The following is a 22785-nucleotide window of genomic DNA, read 5'->3' on the forward strand; positions in this document are numbered from 1 at the left end:
TCCTGATATGATAAGTAGAATTACAGCATAATAAGGGACATCAAAACTAGGATGCAGTGTTTTAAAATGATAATACACATGTACATCTATCAAAATTTCTACAATTGCACTGCAAGCAATTTACTTTCCACCACATGCATTCGTCACTTCAATGCCTGAACACTAGAAGTAGAGAATATATAAAACGGATCATAATGTTGATGTAAAGGCCCGGACAAGACAAGACAAGAGGAGATACTCGTATCAACAGACAACAGTAGGGGGTATTTCAAAGAGATAATAGCAACAACAATAAATTCTGACACTATGATTTATAGAGATTGGTGTAAAACAATGCAGTAAAGCATTTACAGCGCAGCGCTGACAGACAAGACAAACAGTGAAGAAGAGAGATGAAGGGTAGATAGAGAGGAAGAGAGGGCGTAAGAGGAGGGAGGTAGGGAGGGAGATGGGAAGTTGATGAGATTTTAACGTGAAGGTCAACTTGTTATAACTCAGATCTCTAAGGGGATATTAGTCCCATCATGATGCTGGAGGGTTTGGGGGGGGCGGTGGGGGGTGAGGAGAGAGTGTGAGGCTGCTTCAGAGGAGGGAGTGAAAGTGAGATGCCTGAGAGGTGGTTTTGCTGGTTCGACAACTACAGTACCACAGTAAATAGAAGGGTCAGCATCTTCTCTTTCTCTCTCTCTCTCTCTCTGTGTTTGTGTGTGTGTGTGTGTGTGTGTGTGTGTGTGCGCACATGCTTGAGATTGCACTTTTGTGAGTATGTGTGAAAGTGAAGGAAAGGGAGTGAGCGTGACAGAGAGAGGCGTGTGGAGAAGACAAAGCGAGAGGCTGTTTGTTTCCCGGCAGCTTCACACAGAATGAAACACTTCACTGTTATTGTTTTATTCAGTAAGTTTATTTCGATGTTCTTTTTTTGCCAGCACATAAAAACATAATAACTCAACTAACAGATACATAAATGCATAAATTATCTATTGTATTATCTATTATTGATTGTATTATTTATTGTATTGATGTATTGTGTGTTGTGACATTTGACCTCAACTCAAACTGAATCACTGCTCTGACCGCTTACAGTTGACCACGATTAAAGGGGTACACACACATCTACATTTACACAAATATGCAGAGAAGAAGAAGAAAAAAACATAATGATGCTTCAAGGGAAATCAAACATATTTCTGTGTAAAATGACCAGCTGGTTTATGAGATAATAGCACTGAGACTGGATTATTAAACTGTATGTTTGCAGCCAACTGCTCTGCTCTTATAGTGTTTAATGACAGTGCCGCTGTTATTTTTTCCATGTATTGAACAGTCCCAGTGAGCCTCACTTTTAATTACAACTAATCAATGCTGTGAGGACGTCATTACACAGCAAAAAGCTTTATGATATGTAGCACAAAAATAATAAAGTGCCTGTACCTGTGCAAGCTAACAAGCCTCTTGTTTCAACTGGAGAAAAAATTCTTGAGAGGCGTATTTTCTGAGACTATAGAATATTTTAATGCAGTTGTAGGATATCTTTAAGGAGCGCAATTACTGCAAATTGTAATATGGATTGTGCTATTCCCACAGCTTGCTCAAGAATAACAGATAACAGTTCTATATGAATTACAAATGAAGCAGCTCAGAGTGTGGTGGTGAAGCGAGGACTTCCTCCCAGTGATTATGGAGTCAGGCAGCGTGGGCCTGGGCAGGGGGTAGCACTACATTAATTGTCACATCGTACTCGCTGTGTTGTTTCAGCGTCTCAGTCGGTCAACTGAGGTCACTGGTGTGACGCTAAACTGAGCGCTACGCCAGAGGAACCTGACTACTGAGCGCTTCCACAGGATGACTGTCTAATTGAAAAAAAAAAAAAAAGGCTACACGCTCAGTTTGCGTCATAGTCAAAGTGTCATTCAGCCAGAACGACTAACACATTCACACACAGAAAAAGAGTGAGATAGATATTTCAAAAGACACATTATAGTGCTTCTGTTGCTGAATTACTGTACTGGCTATAAACACAATGTTCAACTGGAATACACCTGCTAAGAAACCTCCTTTCTTTTTAAACATTTTTAGCAAAATTATTTAAAAATGATGTTTTGCCTACTATGTGGTTTGTAGCTGTATGAGAAAAAAAATGTAATTGTTTGGTAAAATGTGGCTCCTCATAACACAAGATGATTCTAACAAAAGTAATACATGGAAACAATTTTATTGTAAAGCTAAATAGGTATATATTTTTGGATAATCTAGTACTATAGAAAACTAATGTGTCAAAGAAACTGATTCTAAAAACACGGCATGCATAGGGATGAAGTATGTATTCATTTATCAGATTCAAACTACAGTACTCTTATATCAAGTAAAGGCATGTCTTACAAAAACACTCCAACATGGTTACATCTATATCGGTGCTGTTTGCATTGCTGCAACATATTTGAATCTGTGACTAGCAAGGTAAAGTACACACATCAAAGAGAACGCATGAACGTGAAGGTGTCTTGGCATTGTCATGTAAACGTCAGAATTTGGTTATGAGAGGTTTCTGTAATACTCACTGCTAGTGCTCATGTTCAAATTCTCTCTTACAGTATAAAACTACTATTAGTGGGATAACAGGGTGGTTTGGGTACACTTCGAGGGGGGGAGCTATCGGGTTTTGGAGCCATTTTCAAACGGCGGTGAGAGGTGAGGGGGCAAAGTCTGGGTTGAGGAAGGAGAAGCCCTCAAAGTCCTCCTGGTTGATTTCCGCAAGTACATCCGGGTCAGAGGGAGTGAGCGCTGATGGAGCCGCTGTGAAGAACTGGTCGAAGTTTTCTCCTTTTTTCCCACCCTGATGAAGATGAAGAGAAGATTAGCATGTATATTCACACATGTGTGGTTAATACTGATTATACACACGCCATCCATCAAAATATAAGAGAAACCAAATTATAAATCCACCTCCATAACTCTCTCTCACCCACACCTTCCGTCTCTCTCCAAGGAGCTCTTTACCACACCTAGAAAGTAAGTGGCTCACGTCTCTTCTCCAGCTTCTTAACAGCATTTGACAGCCATTCTGCTGGATGATATGAATCTCATTTGGCTAATGGGCCTGGCCTCTAACCCCTGAGCATACTCAGCTCACTCAAGGCGCACCTCACCATTGACCAGTGGGCCCACAAACTGGCGTGTGGCAGGCTAATGATGACATACATTTGCATATGGGAGGAGTAGGCAGGGCCCCAAGGTCAGAGGGTCCTCTCTATTATGACTGGACTGTCTGTTCCATGGCACTCAAAGCAGATCTCTAGGAGCCAGCGGAGGTGATGAAAGAGAGAGAGGAGAGGGGGAATGGGAGGGAGGGAGGCACACACTGTTTGAATAGAATAAGAAAAGAAAGGAGGGGATGAAGCTCCCAAAATGGCTAACACAAAGCAGAGAGAGAAAGAGGAAGTATGCAGGGAAATGAGGGAAAGCGTGGGAGTTTGAGAGAGAGGAGACAGATGGAAGAAAGTGACAGCTCCAATTCCCTAAAAGTGTCCTCGGAGAAGCAGAGACAGAGAGAAAGAAAGAGAATGGGGGAAAAGAAGAGAATGACAAGAGAGAAAGAAAGACAGAGAGAGTTTGTAGTCCATCTGTTCAACTGACAGTTCTGGGTATGAAGGGTGGCTGGATCTCCAGTCTCTCCAGACGGTCCCAGTCAATCCAGCGGAAGAATGGATGCTCCCTGATCTCTCTTTCCGCCTCCTCTCCTCCACCCAGACGCTTGGCCGGGTGCTTTGTCAGGAGCTTTGGTAAGAGCGAAGAAAAGGAGGGGAAAAGTGGGAAAAGAAGAGTGTTATCAATCTTTTCATCTAACTCTCGACAAGACAGCGAATAAACATATTCCCCAAAATGTTAAACTACGTCTTTAAGTAGTCAACAGTGTGCATGGTGAAACTGAGCTGTATTCTTAAAGTCGCCCTCCGGTCATAAATATGTTTTCCTTCTTGTTCCTTCACTCGATGTTTGAGCTTCACGGTGCAGAATGATGTATGTGCAGAGTTTGACACTAAAAGGCTGTTTTCACTTTCATCCGATGAAAGTGGAAAGTTTCTCTGTGCACACTGAAAATCTAAGTTTAACACATGTACCTATGAGCATTATTTGTGAAATCACAACTAGTTTGGAGCCAACCATGGTCCAGTGTACAACTTACAAGTGTGACTTGAAGCCTCCAGTGCACAAACACTGAAAATGGACTTTTTAGTGAAGTAGGAGACATCTTGTGTCCTGCAGTTAAACTTTTGAACTGAATAATATTTGCATATTCATAGATTCTGGATTTTTCAATGAGAGGGAGATCTTTAAATATTGTTTAAATGTATTCTTTAAATGTAATTTAATGTAATTTCATTTAATTTGTCTGATTTACATATGTACTTACAGTATCTGGATAATGCATGAGTACGAAGAAAATGAATACTTACTCCCTTGCAGATAGCGACAGCTTCACGTGACAGACTTTTTGGGTATGAGACGCATTGCTCCATGATGGACTGAAACAGCTCCTCCTCATCAATACCATCAAAAGGTGGCTGGAAGAGTGAGGCAGAGAGAGAAGCAGTACAGTTAAGAAAAGAGAGTATCCATGAAGAACCGTGGGCTAATTGAAAGCAAATACATTGAAATTAAAGTTCTTTGAAACTCTTTTGAAGTGATTACAAAGAACGAGTACTGGAGGCTTAAGAGTCTGTGCACATGGGTCTATTGTTAGGATTAAGCTCAATGTTACCTGTCCTGCCAGCATTTCATACAACAGTACTCCATAAGACCACCAGTCCACTGCTTTATTATAGGGCTGATATGCCACAATCTGAAAAGGATGGAGAGAAAAGGAGAGGAGATAAAGAGGAAGAATGGCAGTGTAGAGATAAGGGAGTGGGAAAAAAAAGAGAAAGAACAGTCATAGCAGTCGGCTGCTTGGATGATATTCAGTTATCACAGACAGCCGGAGTGAAAAGCAGAGCGAGCGAGAGAGGAAAAGAAATGTATGGCATTAGGGGAGGGTGAATGTATGAATGAGCTTAGAAATAATCAACATGTGACTTTGGATTTGTGTGCTTGTGTGTGTTTGTTTGTTTCCCTGGTGTGTGTGTGTGTGTGTGTGTGTATGTGTGTGTGTGTGTGTGTGTGTTTGTGCAGGGGGCTGAGCACAAGGGAACAATTCCCAGCCCCTGGGGAAATATATTGTATCTCTTCCAAAATGGCAGATGCAGGAGAATCAATGGGTGTTTACATAAGAGAGTCAATACCCAGGGGTCCCATAGCAAAGGTTTACAATATCAAAGACGTGCACAACAGTCACATACTCTCTCTCTCTCTCCCTTTAGTCCACACATTAAACATGCTGGATATCACCTTCAATCACTCCTTCAATTAACTTACGATCACTTCACAGAGACACACATGCACACACATGATTTGTACTGTAAACGTTATACATCATACAGTGAGGATATTTTGCATATCAAAGGGGTGTCAAGAAAAACCACCTCCACTGTTCTGCAGAATTTCAAAACATCTGATATTCGCATCGACATCGATGACATCTCTTTCAGTTAGTTTTCAGTGGTTTGTCTCACTTACAGCCCGTGAGTCACGAGGGAATTACTCACGGGGGAATGTAAGAAAGTACATTTACAGCTTTTGACAGCTTTAGTTACTAGTTGATTTAAAAGTTAAAATTTATATACGTTTATAAATTATTCTGTATTGTTAAAGATTAAACCAGCAGTTCCCACCTTTTTTATCTTGTGAGCTCCTCAGTGTGTAGTAGTACAGTAGCTCGTGTTTCAGATGTTTACAAGTTGTTAGCAGCTCCATTAAAGAGACATTTCTCCTCTAAAAGTCTCACATGGTTTCATTGAATTAATTGTTCGGGGCCCAAAGAGTAAAATTTTCTTTACTTTCTTTCCCAAAAAAGTAAAGATTAAAGAAAAGTCTGAAAAATGAATCCAAATTTATAGCAGAACTTTGTTTTTTCTTCTTTCCTCCACCATTAATCATCTCACAACCCCTTTGGAGGGCAGATTGAGCAGCTACAACAGTAAAATGTTGCTTACACGTTGATTCATCAGTGTTTATAATGTACTTCATTAAACATGTTTAATATATCAGTCACTGCAGAGGAATTCCTACAAAACTTGTACTTTTAATACTTAAAGTAAATTTATCTACTAACTGATTTCTGTACTTTTACTTAAGTAAATCTAGGACTTTTACTTGTATTGGGGTATTTTTACATTGTGGTATTGCTACTTTTACTTAAGTAAAGGATCTGAGTACTTCTTCTACCACTGTACCACTGTACACTTGGCAAAATTGGTGATACAAGGTCTCTGAAGGACAATTGTGATTTCTGTGCAACGTTCTGGTCGTACAGGCACACACCACTGCTAATTGAATCATGTGAAGTTAATTATTCAAAAATGCTGACAAGGTCACAGAGGACGGAGGAGATGAGAGGAGCTGCAGCACAGTAGCTCGCTGTCTCACAGCGCTGCAAAACAGGTCAAGCAAACGAAGAGGCGAAGACAGAGGTGAAGTGAGTGGAAATGAGGGATCTAAGGAACAAATAAGGGAAGTTCAGGAGTTAGCGTGGACGGTGGAGAGAGGGCAGAAGCCAGTGTACCTCAGGGGCGATGTAGTCAGGGGTGCCACAGAAGGTGCGTGTGGTGTCGCCCTCAAACATGCCCTCCCTGCACATCCCGAAGTCTGCTATCTTTATGTGGCCCTCGCTGTCAAGCAGCACATTATCCAGCTTTAGATCCCTGAGAAAGGAGGAGATAGATCACACAGGTATGAATCATTTTGATAGATAACATCTTTATAACAGTCATTAGCTACAAAAGACATGATAAATCTGTGCCATGTCTGTGTGCTGCACTGCGGAGCAACGACAGTGCCAAACCAGGCCACGTTAGATGAGCAGCCCATTTCTTTACCTGTAGATGATGCCTTTGCTGTGGAGGAAGAAGAGGCCGACTGCTATCTCTGCTGCATAAAACCTGGAGGAAAGAGAAAGAGGAGAAAGGAGGGTGGTATCATTTCTAGTTGCTTTATCTTTCAGAAAATTGGCCAAGGTTTTCAGCTAATTCAAACGAGGATGATGACAAGAAGAAAGGAAAGAGGGAATGGAGCTCGAGAGGATGATGAAAGGGAGAGTAACAAAATAGATGAAAGGCAGGATGATGAAGAAAGAAAGCTAGATATGAGCAACAGGGTAAGAATTAGTTTTAGATGATTGATCAAAGATTATTGATTAGATGAACAGCCAGGGGGAGGGAAAATGTAGATGAAAAGATGAGATTAGTGGGAGGAGAAAGTCGTAGGGAAAAAGAAGAGGGCTGGTACTTGAGTTGATGACTTTTTATGAGTCACCAGGTGTAATGAACAAAGTGAAGAGATGAGTGTGTATGTAAAGGAACAGAGACTAAAAGAAAGGCAGGAGATGAAACACTGTGCAGATGTGATTAAAGGTAAAAGGAGCTTTCTGACAACATACGCTGCATGAGCCTCTTTGAACTTCCCGACTATCTGAATGTGAAACATCAGGTCTCCCCCGTTGACATATTCCATCACATAATACAGACGGTCCTGCGGAAACAAAACAGACACACATGGACACACACGCACTCATAGTACATAATCACCTCTTGTCCAAATTAAAAAGCAATCTGTTAAAACCCCTCCTCCAGGACCAAGGACCTTGTTAAAGAAAGCAAGCTAATTATTTCATTTATTAATCGAAATCCTCAGCCAACCTGGACTGAAATAACTCCTGGGAGGACTGCACAGTCAAAATGTCAGGCAGGTTTATGGACAATTTAATGAAAGTTATGTGTTTCATTTGGGGCCCTATATACCTTCTGCACACACACACACACACACACAGATGTGCAGGACACACACCTCGGTCTGGAAGGCGCAATAGAGCGATGTGAGGAAGTGAGGGCGAGAGGAGAGCGCCAGAACCCTCCTCTCCACCAGGGCACTCTCCGTATCCTCATCCTGGAAGAGAACGTCTTTCTTCAACACCTTCACAGCAAACAGACGCTCGCTGCCTCGCTCCTCTGCCAGCAGCACCTGTGACAGAGGAAAAGACAGAGAGAGAGGAGAGAAAGTTACAGTAACAACAAGGAGACAGACATCCATCCCAAGAAATTTAAAGTAGCGACTGTATGTCTTTAAACTGCTGAGGTCCATAAATAAACAAAATGTATATTTATAGACACTACACCGACTGTCTGGTGTCAAGAAAAGAAGAGAAGGACGAGCTCATTTGCTGAAAAAAAGCATTTTTAAAATAAACTTTATTTTTATAACTTTTTATAACTTTTTAAAAATTCCTCACTCAGTGTAACACAACAGCTGTTTTTTCATTGCTTTAACACAAATACATTTAGTGTTCAACACTCTTGAATGCAACTCTCACTACAGCTCTATTTCTTACTCTAGATTAGAATTATGCATGTGCTGTAATGCTGCCAGTAGAGCGTGTTTTTTTTAGGTCATTGTGTTGTAAGTGACAGGGTGTTCTAGTTGGGAGAAAACTAGTTCTGCTGTTTTAATAAAATGATGTGCTTTTGAGGCACATTTAAATTACGGGACGTTTGGGTGCATCTCGTGCATGTAATCAAATTATTTGGACAGATGCCTGAACAAGTTCACTGCTGTTACTGAATATAACAGTTAATTAAAGCTGCTTTGTGCTTCCAGATTTCAAGACACATTAATGTCAAAAGTGAAAAAGCGAAGCTGCTCTTGTGTTTTTATCAGACATTAAAAACACATTCAGCGGCTATTTTCTCACTCCTGTGGAATTGGTTTGTAGCTGGTTGTCGTGAAAGCTAATGATGCAATAATTTTCTACAATGAGAGCCACATGACCCTGGTTATATGGTCAAAAGCACTGGGAAGTGCTGACAACAACACTGTTTAAAATTTTCTGGCCGACCTGCAGTGCTGAGCTGTAATGGTCACTGGCTAGTGGGGATAACGGATCTCATTTTACTTTCAAATAGTGGTGAATAGCACAGAAAATTACACAGTTTTATTTTTCAGAAATCAATGTGACAACACAAAGGTGTTTGTGAAGAAGGCTGTGTGTGTGTGTGTGTGTGTGTGTGTGTGTGTGTGTGTGTGTGTGTGTGTGTGTGTGTGTGTGTGTGTGTATGCAGGGCTATTGATGAACTGCCAGTCACTGAGAGGAATCCTGTTGTCCTCTGTGATCATGTCTCTGCAAACGGGACCCATCACCCTCTAGAATACTACAAATCTTAGCAATACAGTCACATTCTTCTCTTCTTTTCCCCCCTTGTTATCCAATTTCCTTTTGGTCATTTTGTCACTTTTATGCCGCGCAGTAATCCTTCTCTCTTTTTCTCTATCTCTGTCTCACTTTGCCTCACTCAGCAGCCGTGGGGTCTGTCTCTCCTTTCTTGGGTCGTTCAGTTTTTTTTTTTTCTCTTGTCTTACGTAAGTAGAGTCTATTTCTCCTGTCCTCTGTAGACTCTCCTCTGACAGTTATGAAACAGCACAGGGGGATTTCAGAGGAGGAAGAAGGACTCAAAACTTCACTCTCTTCATTATGGCTCATCTACTGGGGAATTAAAGAGAAAATGGAGAGCAGAGGCTCCCTTGAAATGACACCTCCAGGAGGACTGCCTGCCTGTGTGGCATGTGGGAAGCCAGCCAGCCTGAGCTCATGACTGCTGACAACACAAAAGGGTTAAATAACGCATTTGGCAGTGGAAGGAGAGCCAATGAGCATGTTAGTAAGAGTGGCGATTTGTCAAAGAAATTCTACTTTGCTGTGCCCAGGAGCTCCTTCAGTAGATGAAATGCCACTTGAAGGTCAAGTCCATCGATAGAAGAAATGATTTACAGCCAGGAATAATCTTTGTTGTTTTCAGCATGAATGGGCTCTTTGATATCACTTACAGCTGTTGGATCACAGGCACTGATTGTGTGCAGAAAAGATGACATTTCGTCTCAGTGGCTGGTGCATTTACCTTGCCAAAGCTGCCTTTGCCCAACACCATGAGGAAGTTGAAGTCATGGATGCTCACTTTGACCTTGCTCGGCCCTGGGGTGTGGACAGGTGGACAGGGCTGTACAGGTGTCGGGGACAGGGCCACAGGGAACGGTTCAGACTGCGGGGCAGGTATAATCTGAGGCAGAGGGGGTGTTGTAGCGTCTGGCTGTGGCTCCTGGAGAATCGTAGCAGGGGGGTTCAGAGATGAATGGTTGGATGCAGACCAGCACACACACACACACACACACACACATACAAACACACACAAAACATAAACACCAGACAAACTGAACCCCTTCTTATCCCCAGTTTTTGGATTATAGTCAGGCAGAACAATTCTGCACCCTGGTGGAGACAGAGTGTAACAGAGAAGGGAGGGGACTTAGTATAATTTATTATCTCATTATTTACCTATAACACCAGGCATAAATCTTCTGAATTTTTTACTAAGATAGAATTGTAAGCAGAGGGACAGTTCAAGATCCTAACCCAGTGTGAGCAGTGGCAGCTGTTGTTTATTAGATGTGGGTAATTATAAGCTGATAAAGGCTATGCCAAGGATAAATTGTCATTAGCATGGTAAAAATAAAGGGCCCCTTCACTCTCTGGTGAATACATATAAATATCCCCACTTTTTGTTCACCATGAGCACCGATGGGCACTGAAGGCTTTACTGTCTGTGCAGGAGCAGGCTGCTTCCTACCTGCAGGTCTGGGTCTGGCACAGGGATGTTGTAGTACTCTCCCTCATCTTGGGCCAGCAGTTTGAACCAGCCGCTGATAGGACGCCTGAAGATCTCACTCACTCCGAATGACAGCGCTCCCATGAAATCATTCCTAGATGTGCGGTCCCAGTCCCAGACCTCCACAGACAGACGCCTGTCCCACTGGTGACCGCGCACTGAGCTGGAGAGACCAACACAAAAACTTAAAATCACTGGGGAGAGTTTGCTCAGTATGAAAACAACAGAACAACACACATACTGTGCAGCCACAGTATGTGCCACAGGAAAATATTGCTGTTATTTTTCAATTTTATGCCATTTTCCAGATTTTAAGGACATTTCTTTATATCTTTATTCTACTGAATATCATTAAGGTGGTAAGAGGAAAACTTGTTCACTGTTAATGTACAATAAGATGTGTAAATTCAAGGATCATCAACCTTATATTCTGTCCTCAGTTTTTCACCTTTCACAGATATTTTTTGACCCAGCAACCTCAATTTCTGGGACATTTCATCAAACCTATAGACTCCTGAAAATGTCCCATCCTGGATTCAAGTTCACATGTACTCACAAGGTGAAACTCTCATTCCAGACGGGATTGAGCGTTGAGCGGATGGTCTTGGTCTTCTGTTTGCTGTGACTCTTTGGGTCTGGAATCAATTTCAGTTTAACATACGGGTCTGACAGGCCATTTGGATCCATGGGCATCAGGTTACGAGCCTCCCGCACTGGAGAGAAAATAGATTATTAGAAAATCAAGAGAGAGAAATCCTTCATTACCTGTGTAATCCTGGTTTTTATTTCAAACCAAACCTCCCATTACATCCCCTCACCTGTGACGAAGATGTCCTCCTTCTCTCCTCTGACGGTCAGGTGGATCCTGCCTCTCTTCTCTGTATGGTCTTGGCCACAGAGGCTGGGAACACTGGTCTCACACCGCCGATGGACGTTCATATCACAACCTCAAAGTACAAAGATACACATACAGTACATACATCAACACTAGAGCTAAACTGATAAATCGTCCAGGCTGATATATGAGCTATATATTGGCTTCAGTGAATGTCAGCCAATAAGCAACAAGAAATTTCAGTACAAAAATGCCAAAGATTTGTTTGAGGTAATTTAGAAACAGTGTCACCATTATATAGTTTGTCCACCAGAGAGCACTGAAGTGTCTTTGTCAACTGGAAAATGTCCCACTCTGTACATACAAGGGACCCAAAAAGCCCCAAAAAGCCATTGAAAGCATGGAAGCAGGGTGTAGTTATCGGATTTCCTGCAAAGTAGCTTATGTCTACAGCATATTGGGACTGAAAGGGAGAAGATTCGCCACCGTGGAAGAAGAGTCGTAGGAGGCTCTTGACACAGTGACAAAAGATGACAACAAGAAGTGTTTCCAGGAATGGAAGAAGCACTGAGGCGAGTGTATCACATCTCGAGGAGAGTAGTTTGAAGGGGTTTAGAAAGGTGCTTCTTATAGATTTAAAGTTACAGTTTTTTTTAACAATTCTCTGAATTTTTGGGTCCCCCCTCGTATGGTGGTCACAATTCTTTAATAACCAAATTTACCAGATCTTTATTAAACATACTTGTTTATGTTTTGTGTTTATGTAAAACCAATTGTATTATGTTTTTTAGATTATTACAAACCAGATGTCGGTGGTGACTTTCCTACTATACACTTGTGATTTGATGCATTCAAATCACAAGCTGTGCAGTCCGTGACACATTTTCCGTCAGTGGTTGATCTGCCAGAGACGGTAGGCAGACCTAACGCAACAGACTCGCTCTTCAATTCGCTTGTGCTAGCGCAACTGGGGGTGGAGCTGTAGCAAGGTTACATTGCTTTCTCCGTCTCTCTCCTCTGCTCCACTCCGTCTATCTCTGTGTCATGAATGTATAAATAGCTGCAGGTCTGTGCATCTGGTGGAGCTGAGTTTTGGCTGAGTGGTCAGTGCAGTTATCTGTGGTGTGAACGATCAGGGATCAAGACCTGGTATGGGAGCCCTACTTTGTAAAATAGTTTATTGAAGAACACTTATTTTAACACTTTAATATCCTAAAAGTAGAAGTGTAATAAGAACGAAAACAGGATTGTTACACCTATTTCCACTTATATTTGAATACAAATACAAATAATTTTGCTGCCGACACAAATACAGACTCAAATACAAATACTGGACTCTCTACACATCCCTAACAGCGACACTGTTTGTATCTCTGGGACTGAGGTCGAGTGAGGTCCAAAAACACACCTGCAATTACTGCTTAATGCCATATGGTGCTGCCAAAGAGAACGAAACAGAGATCTCTGAGATTGCCACTTTAAATGGTCTTACATTAACTCCCTGGAGTCTTGTTCTAACCATAAGCACTATTAGCCTGAACTCAACACTGACCCTAACCTTAATCTAACCCCTCACCTAACCTCCATTAAGTCAACCATAAAATTTGGTGCTTAACCTTGTGTGGACCTGCTTTTTCTCTCCAGATGGGAGGCGAGCCCCTGTAATGCCCCTAATATGTTATTAGTCCAAGTACACACACACACACACACACACAGATAGATGAATATGTAGGGGAACTCACAGGCACATTTCATGCCCTGGTGTATGAGGCCGTACAGCAGCGAGCCGCAGTGGTCGCAGAAAGTGGGACTGGAGTATGTTTGGATCTTAAATGTGTGGTGACTCTTCAGGTCCTGAAATACAACAGAAACAATCTGTACTGAGAATTCACACAAGCATACACAGTGACTAGCGAGATAATGTGGGGACACGTGCACACACACACACACACACACACACACACACACACACACACACACAAACACACACAGGGTATGATTAGTGGGAAAATGTTGAGTGGGGTATTCATGGTCAAGCCAATTAGATTTCTCCACTGGGAGAGGACATATAAATGAGAGTGCATCTAGGCAAGGCTGAGTGTGAGTATGTGTGTATGTGTGTATGTGTGTGAGTGTGTGTGCGCGCTGTGCAGAGAAGGATGAATCATTTTATCTCTCTTCAGCTCATCAGACCCTGTTTTCCCTCCCTCGTCACTCTGCGCCAGTATTTAAAAACACCATCACCCTGTTTCTCCTCTTTCCCTGTCTGTGTGTGTTCCTTTCACTCATTCATCCGTTTTCACTCAAACACTCAGTCACACACACACACACACACACACACACACACACACACACACACACACACACACACACACACACACATGTTCCCCTTGACCTAATTTCTGATACAGTTTATTTGGTTGGGGGAAAATACGTGAAGAAAAGACAAATCTCCCTGAAATCCTCAAAATGCCACAGAGAGGAAGACTGAGCAGTCTGTTGCTCTCTCCCCCCTCTAATTCTCCTTCTTATCAGTCTCTCCCACCCTCCACCTGTATCTCCCCGACTCTCTATCTCCAACTCCCCGCATCTCCGAGGCCTGTAGGATGACATGACATGTGTGCAAAATGTCACAGATGGGACAAGGTTGCGCAACGCGAAGGTTGTATGGATTGATGGATGAGTCACGCACACATTTCACTGGCAACAAGCTGATGGCTAAATATGATGATGTTGGCGTAAATGTTGACAAAAATGGAAAACAAGAGGAAAGTAAGAGTGAAAGCGCTGTGATGGATACACTGAAACATTTGCTCACATCTGGTCTGGGGGCTGCCACAGAGCCAGGACAGGTGAAGGTCACAAACTCGTGACATCTTTTGTGGACCACAAAACTGCAAACTAAAGTAAACAGAGAGAAAAATATTGTCAGAAATGAATAAATCGCTCACACAGAGAAAATCATCTGAGAATATTAAATACTGAACACTGGGTTTATCTCTACCTTGACACTGGAATCCCTGTTTGCCGATGCCCCTGAGTAAGAAAGGCACATAGATTAAGACACAAAGAAAGTCTTCTCTACTCTTCTTTACGGTGGAATATTTTGCTTCTGAGACTGTTTCTCAGCCAAAAGAACATAGATAATATTGCAAGACAGAGATAGTACTTTTGCATTATTCCATGCTGTATTAAGACCAACAGACATGCAGGCACAAGTTGAGAGAAAAGTCTTTGTGATTAAAAAAACAAACCAAAAAAACACCACAAGCTGTGTTAGAAACTACCAACTTGATCAACAAAGTCATTATGTGTGATGTTTGAGTGTCTTTCTACTCTAAGCTCTGCTGCTGACCAGGTCAAGTAGAGCAGTGTCAATTATTGTCACACGCACACACACACACACACACACACACACACACACACACACGGACAAACACAATTTTCCTGTTTCCAGAACTGCGGTGTTGGCTAGTTCCCAGTGTCTCCTCAGAGCTTTAATTGAATAATTAAAGCAATTGATTGACTAAAGAGTCCACTCAGCAGCTCGCCTGTTGTGAATCAAGTTTTTATTAGGAGCTTTAGAAAAGCAGATGAACAAGACACAAGCCGAGAGCTCCGCCACAATCATACTGGAGAGGCCCAGGGGTTCATAGGAAACTGACCATAATCACTGATCTACAATCAGTTCACCAATCTCGCTGAGCAATAATTAAAGACGAGGTTGCAGAGAGTAATCTGACCCTTGATCAGCATTTAACAGCAGTCTCTGTCTGCAGCATTGAGCATTTGAGGCCAATTCTGCTTTTTGACCAGCAGAGAGCATTAGAGAACCAGGTTTGGAGAGGATCGGCAGCGTAGCCAGTTGACCGAGATCACAGGGAACCCAATGCAGGGGATAACTGCATTATAAATTTAATGTTGTGCTGACAGATGAAATTAAGTAAGAATTTCCATGAAAAATCATCAGAGTGACCCTAATAAACTGACCAGAATACCTGAAAACATTCTGGATGATGTGTTTATTACAAATTACAAATAATTAATTACAAATGAAATAATAAATACAGTGAAAACCCTGTATGTTGTTGCAATAGTCCCTTTTCATTGATTTTTTTTCTTGATACAGTAGGAAAAGCACAGATGTACTACTGAGCCGTTGTTAGTGGTGTTAAGTAACACCTGTGCTGTGTTTCCAACCGTGACGTGTCAAATGTCTGCTGTGAAAAAGTCCTGCTGGAAAGTCTGTCCTTAGATGGGTTTTATGGTCTTATTTATGGAATTTCAGTGTTAGACATATGATCCTTAAAGACAGCAGATTACAGCCTCCAACCACGTACAAGATATTGTGAGTGTGATGAGGCAATGTCACTTTTTAATCTTTATCAGATCTTTTCACTTCATAATCAAAGGCTGGAGGCCTACAAGACACAAATACTCATTCCTTTTCAGTGCCTGAATTAACAAACAAGATATTTACATCTGCATATTAGAATAATCTTTTCTTAGTCTTTAATTAACTAGCAATCCCCCTTTGGGGCTCAAACACCAAGGTTGAGAGCCACTGCTGTGACACCCTGTGTGAAGGAACGAGTTTTCACCCTGAACTAAGTGCTGCTACTGTGGCCAAGACAGCAGCCAGTTGGAGAAATGTCCTGAAAGCTACCCAGAGGCTGCTGGCACATGCACTGCCCTGTATCCGACATACACCCCACCATATGTCCAACACACACACACACACACACACACACACACACACACACACACACACACACACACACACACACACACACACACACACACACACACTGCCACGGCTTCACTGGACAGAATGAGCTCACTGCATGCTTGTCTGCATTCATATGGAAGACTCAGTCTTCATATGAATCTCTATGTGCCTGCATGTCAGAGATCTACAGCAACAAAATACATTTCTTCCAGAATCTACCTGAGAACAGTTTTGACGCAGTGGTACCTTACTTAACTATTTCTAATTTTTGTGAGTTCACACTGCCTCTCCACAACCTTTCAGATGGGAATGTTGCAGTTTGTTCCACATGTAAATACAGATTAATATTTGCCAACAAAACATATTATTTTGTGAAAGCCACATATCTCCAAAACATCAACTTATCACAAACTAAGAAAAGCAGCCCTGTTATCAGCTTTGTGACAATGCATTTTTCACATAATCCAATAGGTTTTTAAACAATGTATTAATCTTAAGAAGTAGGACAATTTAAATCCTTCAGATTATCAGAAAAATTCAAAATCACCAAATTAGGAGATTTATGGTTTTCACTGGTAAGCAGCAAGCTTAAACACCTGCAGTTTATAATATAAGTTGCTATATATCTAGCGCCATCTGGAGCACCTATGAAAATAAAATACTCTTCACATATTAACACATTAAACATTTAACAAAGCAGCACTGATTAAGCTCCATAATTCCTACTTTTTAGTTCATTTTACAGATTACACTTCATTTAAAATCTGCACATTTAGTGAAGAACATTTTTGAATGCAGGAGGTTCTAATACTTCTAATGAAGTGTTTTTTATGTTGTGGAATTACTACAGTATTTTAAAGGGGAACGATTTTACACATGATGTTCAGCTTATGTGGAGTACTACTTAGCTTGTGGAAACAGTTCTGTATATGTCTTTTTTGCCTCTGGAGGAGCTTTCCAAAGTCTGAAAAAATAACCCTGAAGATGCCAGAAGGATTCATTCGATTTGGGCTTGAGACTCACTTTTTGTTAACAGAGAGCCTGCATTACAAACTGTATATAGTGGTTGAAAGAAGTTGGTATTTAGGAAGTGTGGGGTGGGATGGGGGCTGATGAAAGCATTAGTTTCAGCATCAGTTTTGGCCATTCTGCTATTTTAATCTATCCTACTGGAAATAATAGCGTGTCTTAAGTTCTTGCATGTGTGTTTATTAGTGTGTAGTGTATGTGTTAATGTCTGTGTGTGAGCACATGAAGTTGCTAAAGTAACTGTGTGGGCTGCAGTGTGGAGGTGAGGTTATGTGATCAGATCAGGTCACTGTGGTGGCTACAGAGTGTAGGATGTTTCTCCAGCAGGCAGCTGGAACTGGTGAAAGAGAAAAAAAAATAAAAGTGCAGAGAAAGTCAGAGTCAGATGGAGGGGTGGGATGCCTGAGGAGGCGGCTTATGAACTGCCGGGGTGGTGTGTGCAGTTATGTGAGTGTGTTTATGTGTGTGTGTTACCAGATGAAGTCGGTGCAGTGGCTGCAGAAGGTGGGCTGTTTGAAGAAGCGGGCCGTGAACTGATGGTCTTTCACCTCGACAATCCTCTTGTGTTTGAGCGCTCCCTTCCTCTGGAACACAGGCACCTTGGGTGGAGGGGAGAGGGGCGAGGGCAGAGGGGAGGCACTGGGGGAGGTTGCTGATGGAGGGGAGGCCACTGTCAGTGGGGAGAGGGAGGGGGAAGGGGAGACAGGGGTAGACATGATGCCTGGAGGGATACAGTAGAGAGACGGGAGGAGGTAGGGAGAGAATGGATGATGAGTGTCAGTGAGGAGGGTATAGAGTTGTACAAGCGAAAGACCTTGAACGTGGGAGAGAGAGGAGGGGGGGACGCAAGGACAGGGAGGAGGAGCAGGAGGAGGAGGGACGGAAAGTGTAATGGGTCACAGTGGAGACGGGAGGTGTATTAATGGCACATGGGACGTAGGGAAGGGAGCAGTGAAGGAGTGGCGTGATGGAAAGAAAGATCCAGAATAAGGATGAATGGACCAGATATGCAGAAGAAGATGGAGAGAATACAGGGAAAGCGACAGGTACGGAGGGAATGAAAGGAAGAAAGGGTATAATGAAGGAGACAGGGAGGTTAATTCACATACAAAGACAAAACTCTCCTAAGAGACTCTGAGACGCTAAACGATTAGTGCAACTCATTGTGTCCCACATACTGCTTGTCCATTCTACCTCCAATACATCTCTTGCTCTCTCTTTACCCCGTATATCTCCAGCTTCCTGGCACCTATGACTACCACCCGCGCCCCACCGCCCCTGGGCGTCAAGTTAACAGTACCTCCTGTTGCCATGTCAACAACACCCCCACCACCTGCTCCAATATTAGAACCTGTATCCTCTCCCGAGTTCCTGCCTGCCCTTATTAGCAATTAGTCCCATTTCTGAAGAAAAGTTTGGACCAGAATAATATGTATACGTCTATAGGGAATGAGATGTGCTGGAAAAAGTGCAAAGCGGCAAATATTAGCCGGAGAGATTGTGGTGCGTGTGTTGCACGCTACTAAATGATAAATGAAACACCAACAGAGATTTAATGAATAAATAAATAAGCCCATAGCAAAAAAACATGCCAGAAAAAATGTGATGAAATGATAGCGCCTCAGCAAAGAAGCAAGAGCAAATCAATCAAAAGGGTGAAGAAGCGAATGGTGGGGAAAATGGGACAGTGCTCAAAAATTAGTTAAATAATGACAAGGAGAAAGATATGTTCTAAAAATGTGTGCAGACCCATACGGCAAAAACAATAAAGAGACAGTACCTGAATTTGTGATTATTTTGGAGGAAAGGCTTGCCTGAAGGACAGCTTTCTTCTCTTCCTCTGCCCCTTCTCTTAGTCCTGCTCACTTCACAAGAAAGGCTAAAGTGTCACACCTGTAGTTGGTCACCTCAAAAAAAGAGAAAAAAGACAGAAGAAAAGACAGAAAAAAACAAGAGGAGCAGTGCTGTGGCAAGTGAGAAAGAATCAGCCGAAATAAAAAAAAAAGGAAAGGAAAACCTATTAAAACAAAAAAGAGAAAGCAACAGGCATTTCGACTGAGATTCGAGCTTTCTAGGAACCAAAGATAGAAGAGTGAGGTGGTAAATATCCGTTAACCCAGAGGCAGGGTGAGGAGGAGGACGAGATAGAGAGGTGGTATTCTCTTTCCAAGATTGATTCTGTTTTTACTAAGAAGAGGACAAGAGGTAGAGAGAGAGAAAGAGAGAGAGAGAGGAAGAGAGAGAGAGAGAGAGGAGAAAGATTGAGGGGAATAGGCGGCGATTCATTTTGAAATCTGGGTTACTTCTCTCAGGAGAGGGTGAGGGTGGTAGAGGATGGAGGACGGATGAGACAGAAGCTGCCATTTTGCCACCACCGATACAGTATAGACAAGCAAGCGCCAACTGTCTCTCACTACTTCTGATGCCAGAAGGAGGGAGGAAAGAGAGAGGAAGAGAGAGGATCCAGTCTGGAAGATAAGAACAGAGAGCTTCAGCGGTGGAAACTCCAAGGAATGGCTAGTTAAGCATGACACGGACAAGTTAAAAATTGGAATTTAACAGTCACTGAGTTTGCAGCAGATCCAGATGACTGAAGGATCAACAGGCCTGTGAAATAAACAACCCTGTTAATGTTTTCTGCACCACTACAGTTAACAGCATCTTCACCGCATTTGAATTTCATTCTGAGATCAGAGCAAGTGGTAGAATGATAACACTGATCCACTGTGCACTGAAACCAGGTCAGCTAAGCCTGATGGGAAGAGTAGTTTCCAAGAGAGGGGCTGTTTGTCTATTACAGCGGAGTATACTGTGCATGTGTGTGTGTTCCTGTGTCAAGCCCATTGATTGCTCACATGTTGTCAAGGGCGCACACACACGCAATGACCTTTGCACACACACACACACACACACACACACACACACACACACACACACACACAAGTATGTCGAATTGTTTTGACTTACATTCACTCACCTGAAGCAATTCTTAACCCTGTAACTCAATGTTGTGGGAATCAGATTTTTGTCCTCAAATGCGAGTTGAGTCCCCATGCAGTGATTTTCCCCACAATTTGATTATACAAGTATAAACACACTCACACATACACACAATTAATCACACTCCATGTGCACGTGTGGTCTAGTGTATGTGGACAATCCTGGGAGATGAGAGCAGCAGGCAGGATGCAGGCAGGCAGGGGACGAAGGGGTGGATTGCAGTGGGACGAAGAGACTAAGAGAGGGAGCGAGGGGTTGAAGGTCTAATTAATGGAAATGTAGGTTATTAGTCTCCTGATGAGGACACTGGCAGAGAATTAATTAACAATTATAATTAGCAAGATTGTTAGAGAGCAAAATGGTGTCAGCCAGTGAGATAAGAGTGAGCTAGGGTGCATGTGTGTGTGTGTGCGTGTGTGTGTGTCGGAGGGTGTCATCATTATGCCAGTCTTTATTTGAAAAAACAGCTGTGTGAACATGCCCTGTCTGACAATGATATATGTCGTTTCAGCATTAGTCATGCAGAAGCAGCAGCTGATTGGAAATGATAAGGGGCTTTCCTTCACACAAACCATCACCAGACCTTTCTCTATAGAACCGCCATTACTGTCTTCATTTTCTGGCCCATAAGACTCTTCATCGGTCTTATCTCGGATGAGTCATGTTCTTGTTCTGTTGTCACAAATAAACGAGGAAGTCACATAGTAACAGAGAGAGAGAGAGAGAGTGTCACAAAAAATATGAGCTGGTAATATCTGTAGACCGTTCACTCCTCAGTAATCAGTGCATTGGAAAACAAAGCACATAAACAGCTCACAATGCTTCCCCTCCACGCGGTGTGATGAGTAAGCACTTGTGGCTCTAAAGTGTCTGTATCAGTGCGCGTTTGCATGCCTATCAGAGCATGCTTTACAGTGTTTGATCCCGGGCCATAAAAAGGGAGCCGGTGTGCAGCCAGCCAATGATACATTAAGGCTGTAAACCACGTACACACACACACACACACACACACACACAGCAGTACGAAAAACAAAGATACATGATTAAGTGCAGAGGGAAAAGCTATAAAACAGACTTCAATTCAAGATGAAAGGACATATATAGATCAACAGGAATAAAGAAAAATGAGGATAAATCAATCTGGAAGGCAATGAAGTCTCATTTTTGTCATCACCATCACCTCCAAAACCAAGGCCTGTCTCTTAGTTTTAACCATCTTTAACAGTATTATACAGTATGACAGCACTAGAAGCTGCTGCTATACTGATCATGAGCACTGGCTTTCCGTGCCCCGAGCCCCCCTTTTCTCTCTCTCTCTCAGTCTACAGATGGCTATCTTATTATTTCTGACCATGGCTTAATGAAACAGAAAATTCTCCTCCGATGGAATCTTTTTTGGGGGAGCAATCAGCACTTCACCAATTACACGCATCCATTATCGTCTAACGAGCACTCACTCGCATCAAGCACCAGCTTCAACCTGGCTGAATGGCTGGCTGGCTGGCTTTCTCCTCCAATGAAATTAGGGTAAATTGACTTGCCTAACTGTTGTTTGTGGAATCAGGGGAGAAGTGGTGTCTGAGGTAATCATATCTGCCTGTTAAATTTGCCTCTTCAGAACCGATTGGCTCTGTTTGCTTGTATTGGTTTTCTGCTGGGGTGTGCTTCTATTTGCTTTTTTTTTAATGAAGAGTGGTCCGCTGTGTTTTTGGAAGAGAGCAACAAACCTCCACGCCAGTCAGATGAGTCATTTGGCAGGCGATTAGGCCTCGTCAACACGGCCTACAAACTCTCAGTGCTGGAGCAAATAAGCGCTCTCTCCATGTTTATTTTACTGTTGACCTGCCTCTCATCTCAACAACAAATACTGCTAAAACAGAAAAACATATGGATGAATGAGAGACAGTTGTGAAAATTAAATCAAATCTACTACATGAAATTATGGATTTTAGTTCCTGGACGAGGAAGTGGGGAAACCCAAACATATGAGGGAGCGGTCTGTGGAAAGAATATTTTACTCATTTGTTATTTTATAGTCTTTCACTGGCTGTGATGCATTCACAACTCTTTACACGCTACATAATTTTAGTCTCAGGAATTATGTTTATGTCCCATGAGGTGATAACCAATTAATTTTTTGTAATTACTGTAGATGTATTTGTGTCTATACTCTACAGTATGTTAAGTCTACTGTCCTCTTATAGATGCTACTGCTTGTCATTTTTGGGGAAACCCTTAAACAACAGTATCAATATTTCCTGATTTGTATATTTTTTTGTCCGTTGAAATGACTGTTTATTTGTAGTTTCAGTTTTTTTTAAATTTGGTAAATAAAATGTTTGTGTCTCCACTGCTTAGAGGTTGAGTTTGAGGCCTTGAGTATAATG

The 22785-nt window shown here is 42.3% G+C and overlaps 1 protein-coding gene across 2 annotated transcripts in view; it reads right to left on the bottom strand.

Annotated features, from left to right (window-relative positions):
• Window positions 1-973: 973 nt before the first annotated feature.
• Window positions 974-22785, bottom strand: part of LOC121905499 (glutamate receptor ionotropic, NMDA 2D) — a 79106-nt gene continuing 57294 nt past the window's right edge. Inside the window, exons 15-31 of one of the 2 annotated variants that reach the window (XM_042423754.1) lie at window positions 17873-18119; window positions 14645-14676; window positions 14459-14541; window positions 13383-13494; window positions 11624-11752; window positions 11362-11518; window positions 10767-10968; window positions 10041-10238; window positions 7939-8112; window positions 7532-7623; window positions 6972-7034; window positions 6659-6797; window positions 4929-4943; window positions 4760-4840; window positions 4455-4562; window positions 3634-3774; window positions 974-2833 (exon numbers count right to left, since the gene is read on the bottom strand). In XM_042423754.1, coding sequence (XP_042279688.1) covers window positions 2672-2833; window positions 3634-3774; window positions 4455-4562; window positions 4760-4840; window positions 4929-4943; window positions 6659-6797; window positions 6972-7034; window positions 7532-7623; window positions 7939-8112; window positions 10041-10238; window positions 10767-10968; window positions 11362-11518; window positions 11624-11752; window positions 13383-13494; window positions 14459-14541; window positions 14645-14676; window positions 17873-18119 — 2135 coding nt within the window. In that variant the 3' untranslated portion in view covers window positions 974-2671. The remainder of the gene's footprint in view (window positions 2834-3633; window positions 3775-4454; window positions 4563-4759; window positions 4841-4928; window positions 4944-6658; window positions 6798-6971; window positions 7035-7531; window positions 7624-7938; window positions 8113-10040; window positions 10239-10766; window positions 10969-11361; window positions 11519-11623; window positions 11753-13382; window positions 13495-14458; window positions 14542-14644; window positions 14677-17872; window positions 18120-22785) is intronic. The other variant, XM_042423756.1, reaches the window with a different exon arrangement.

The sequence above is a fragment of the Thunnus maccoyii genome, chromosome 10, assembly GCF_910596095.1.
Source record: "Thunnus maccoyii chromosome 10, fThuMac1.1, whole genome shotgun sequence".
In the NCBI taxonomy this organism is placed as follows: domain Eukaryota; kingdom Metazoa; phylum Chordata; class Actinopteri; order Scombriformes; family Scombridae; genus Thunnus; species Thunnus maccoyii.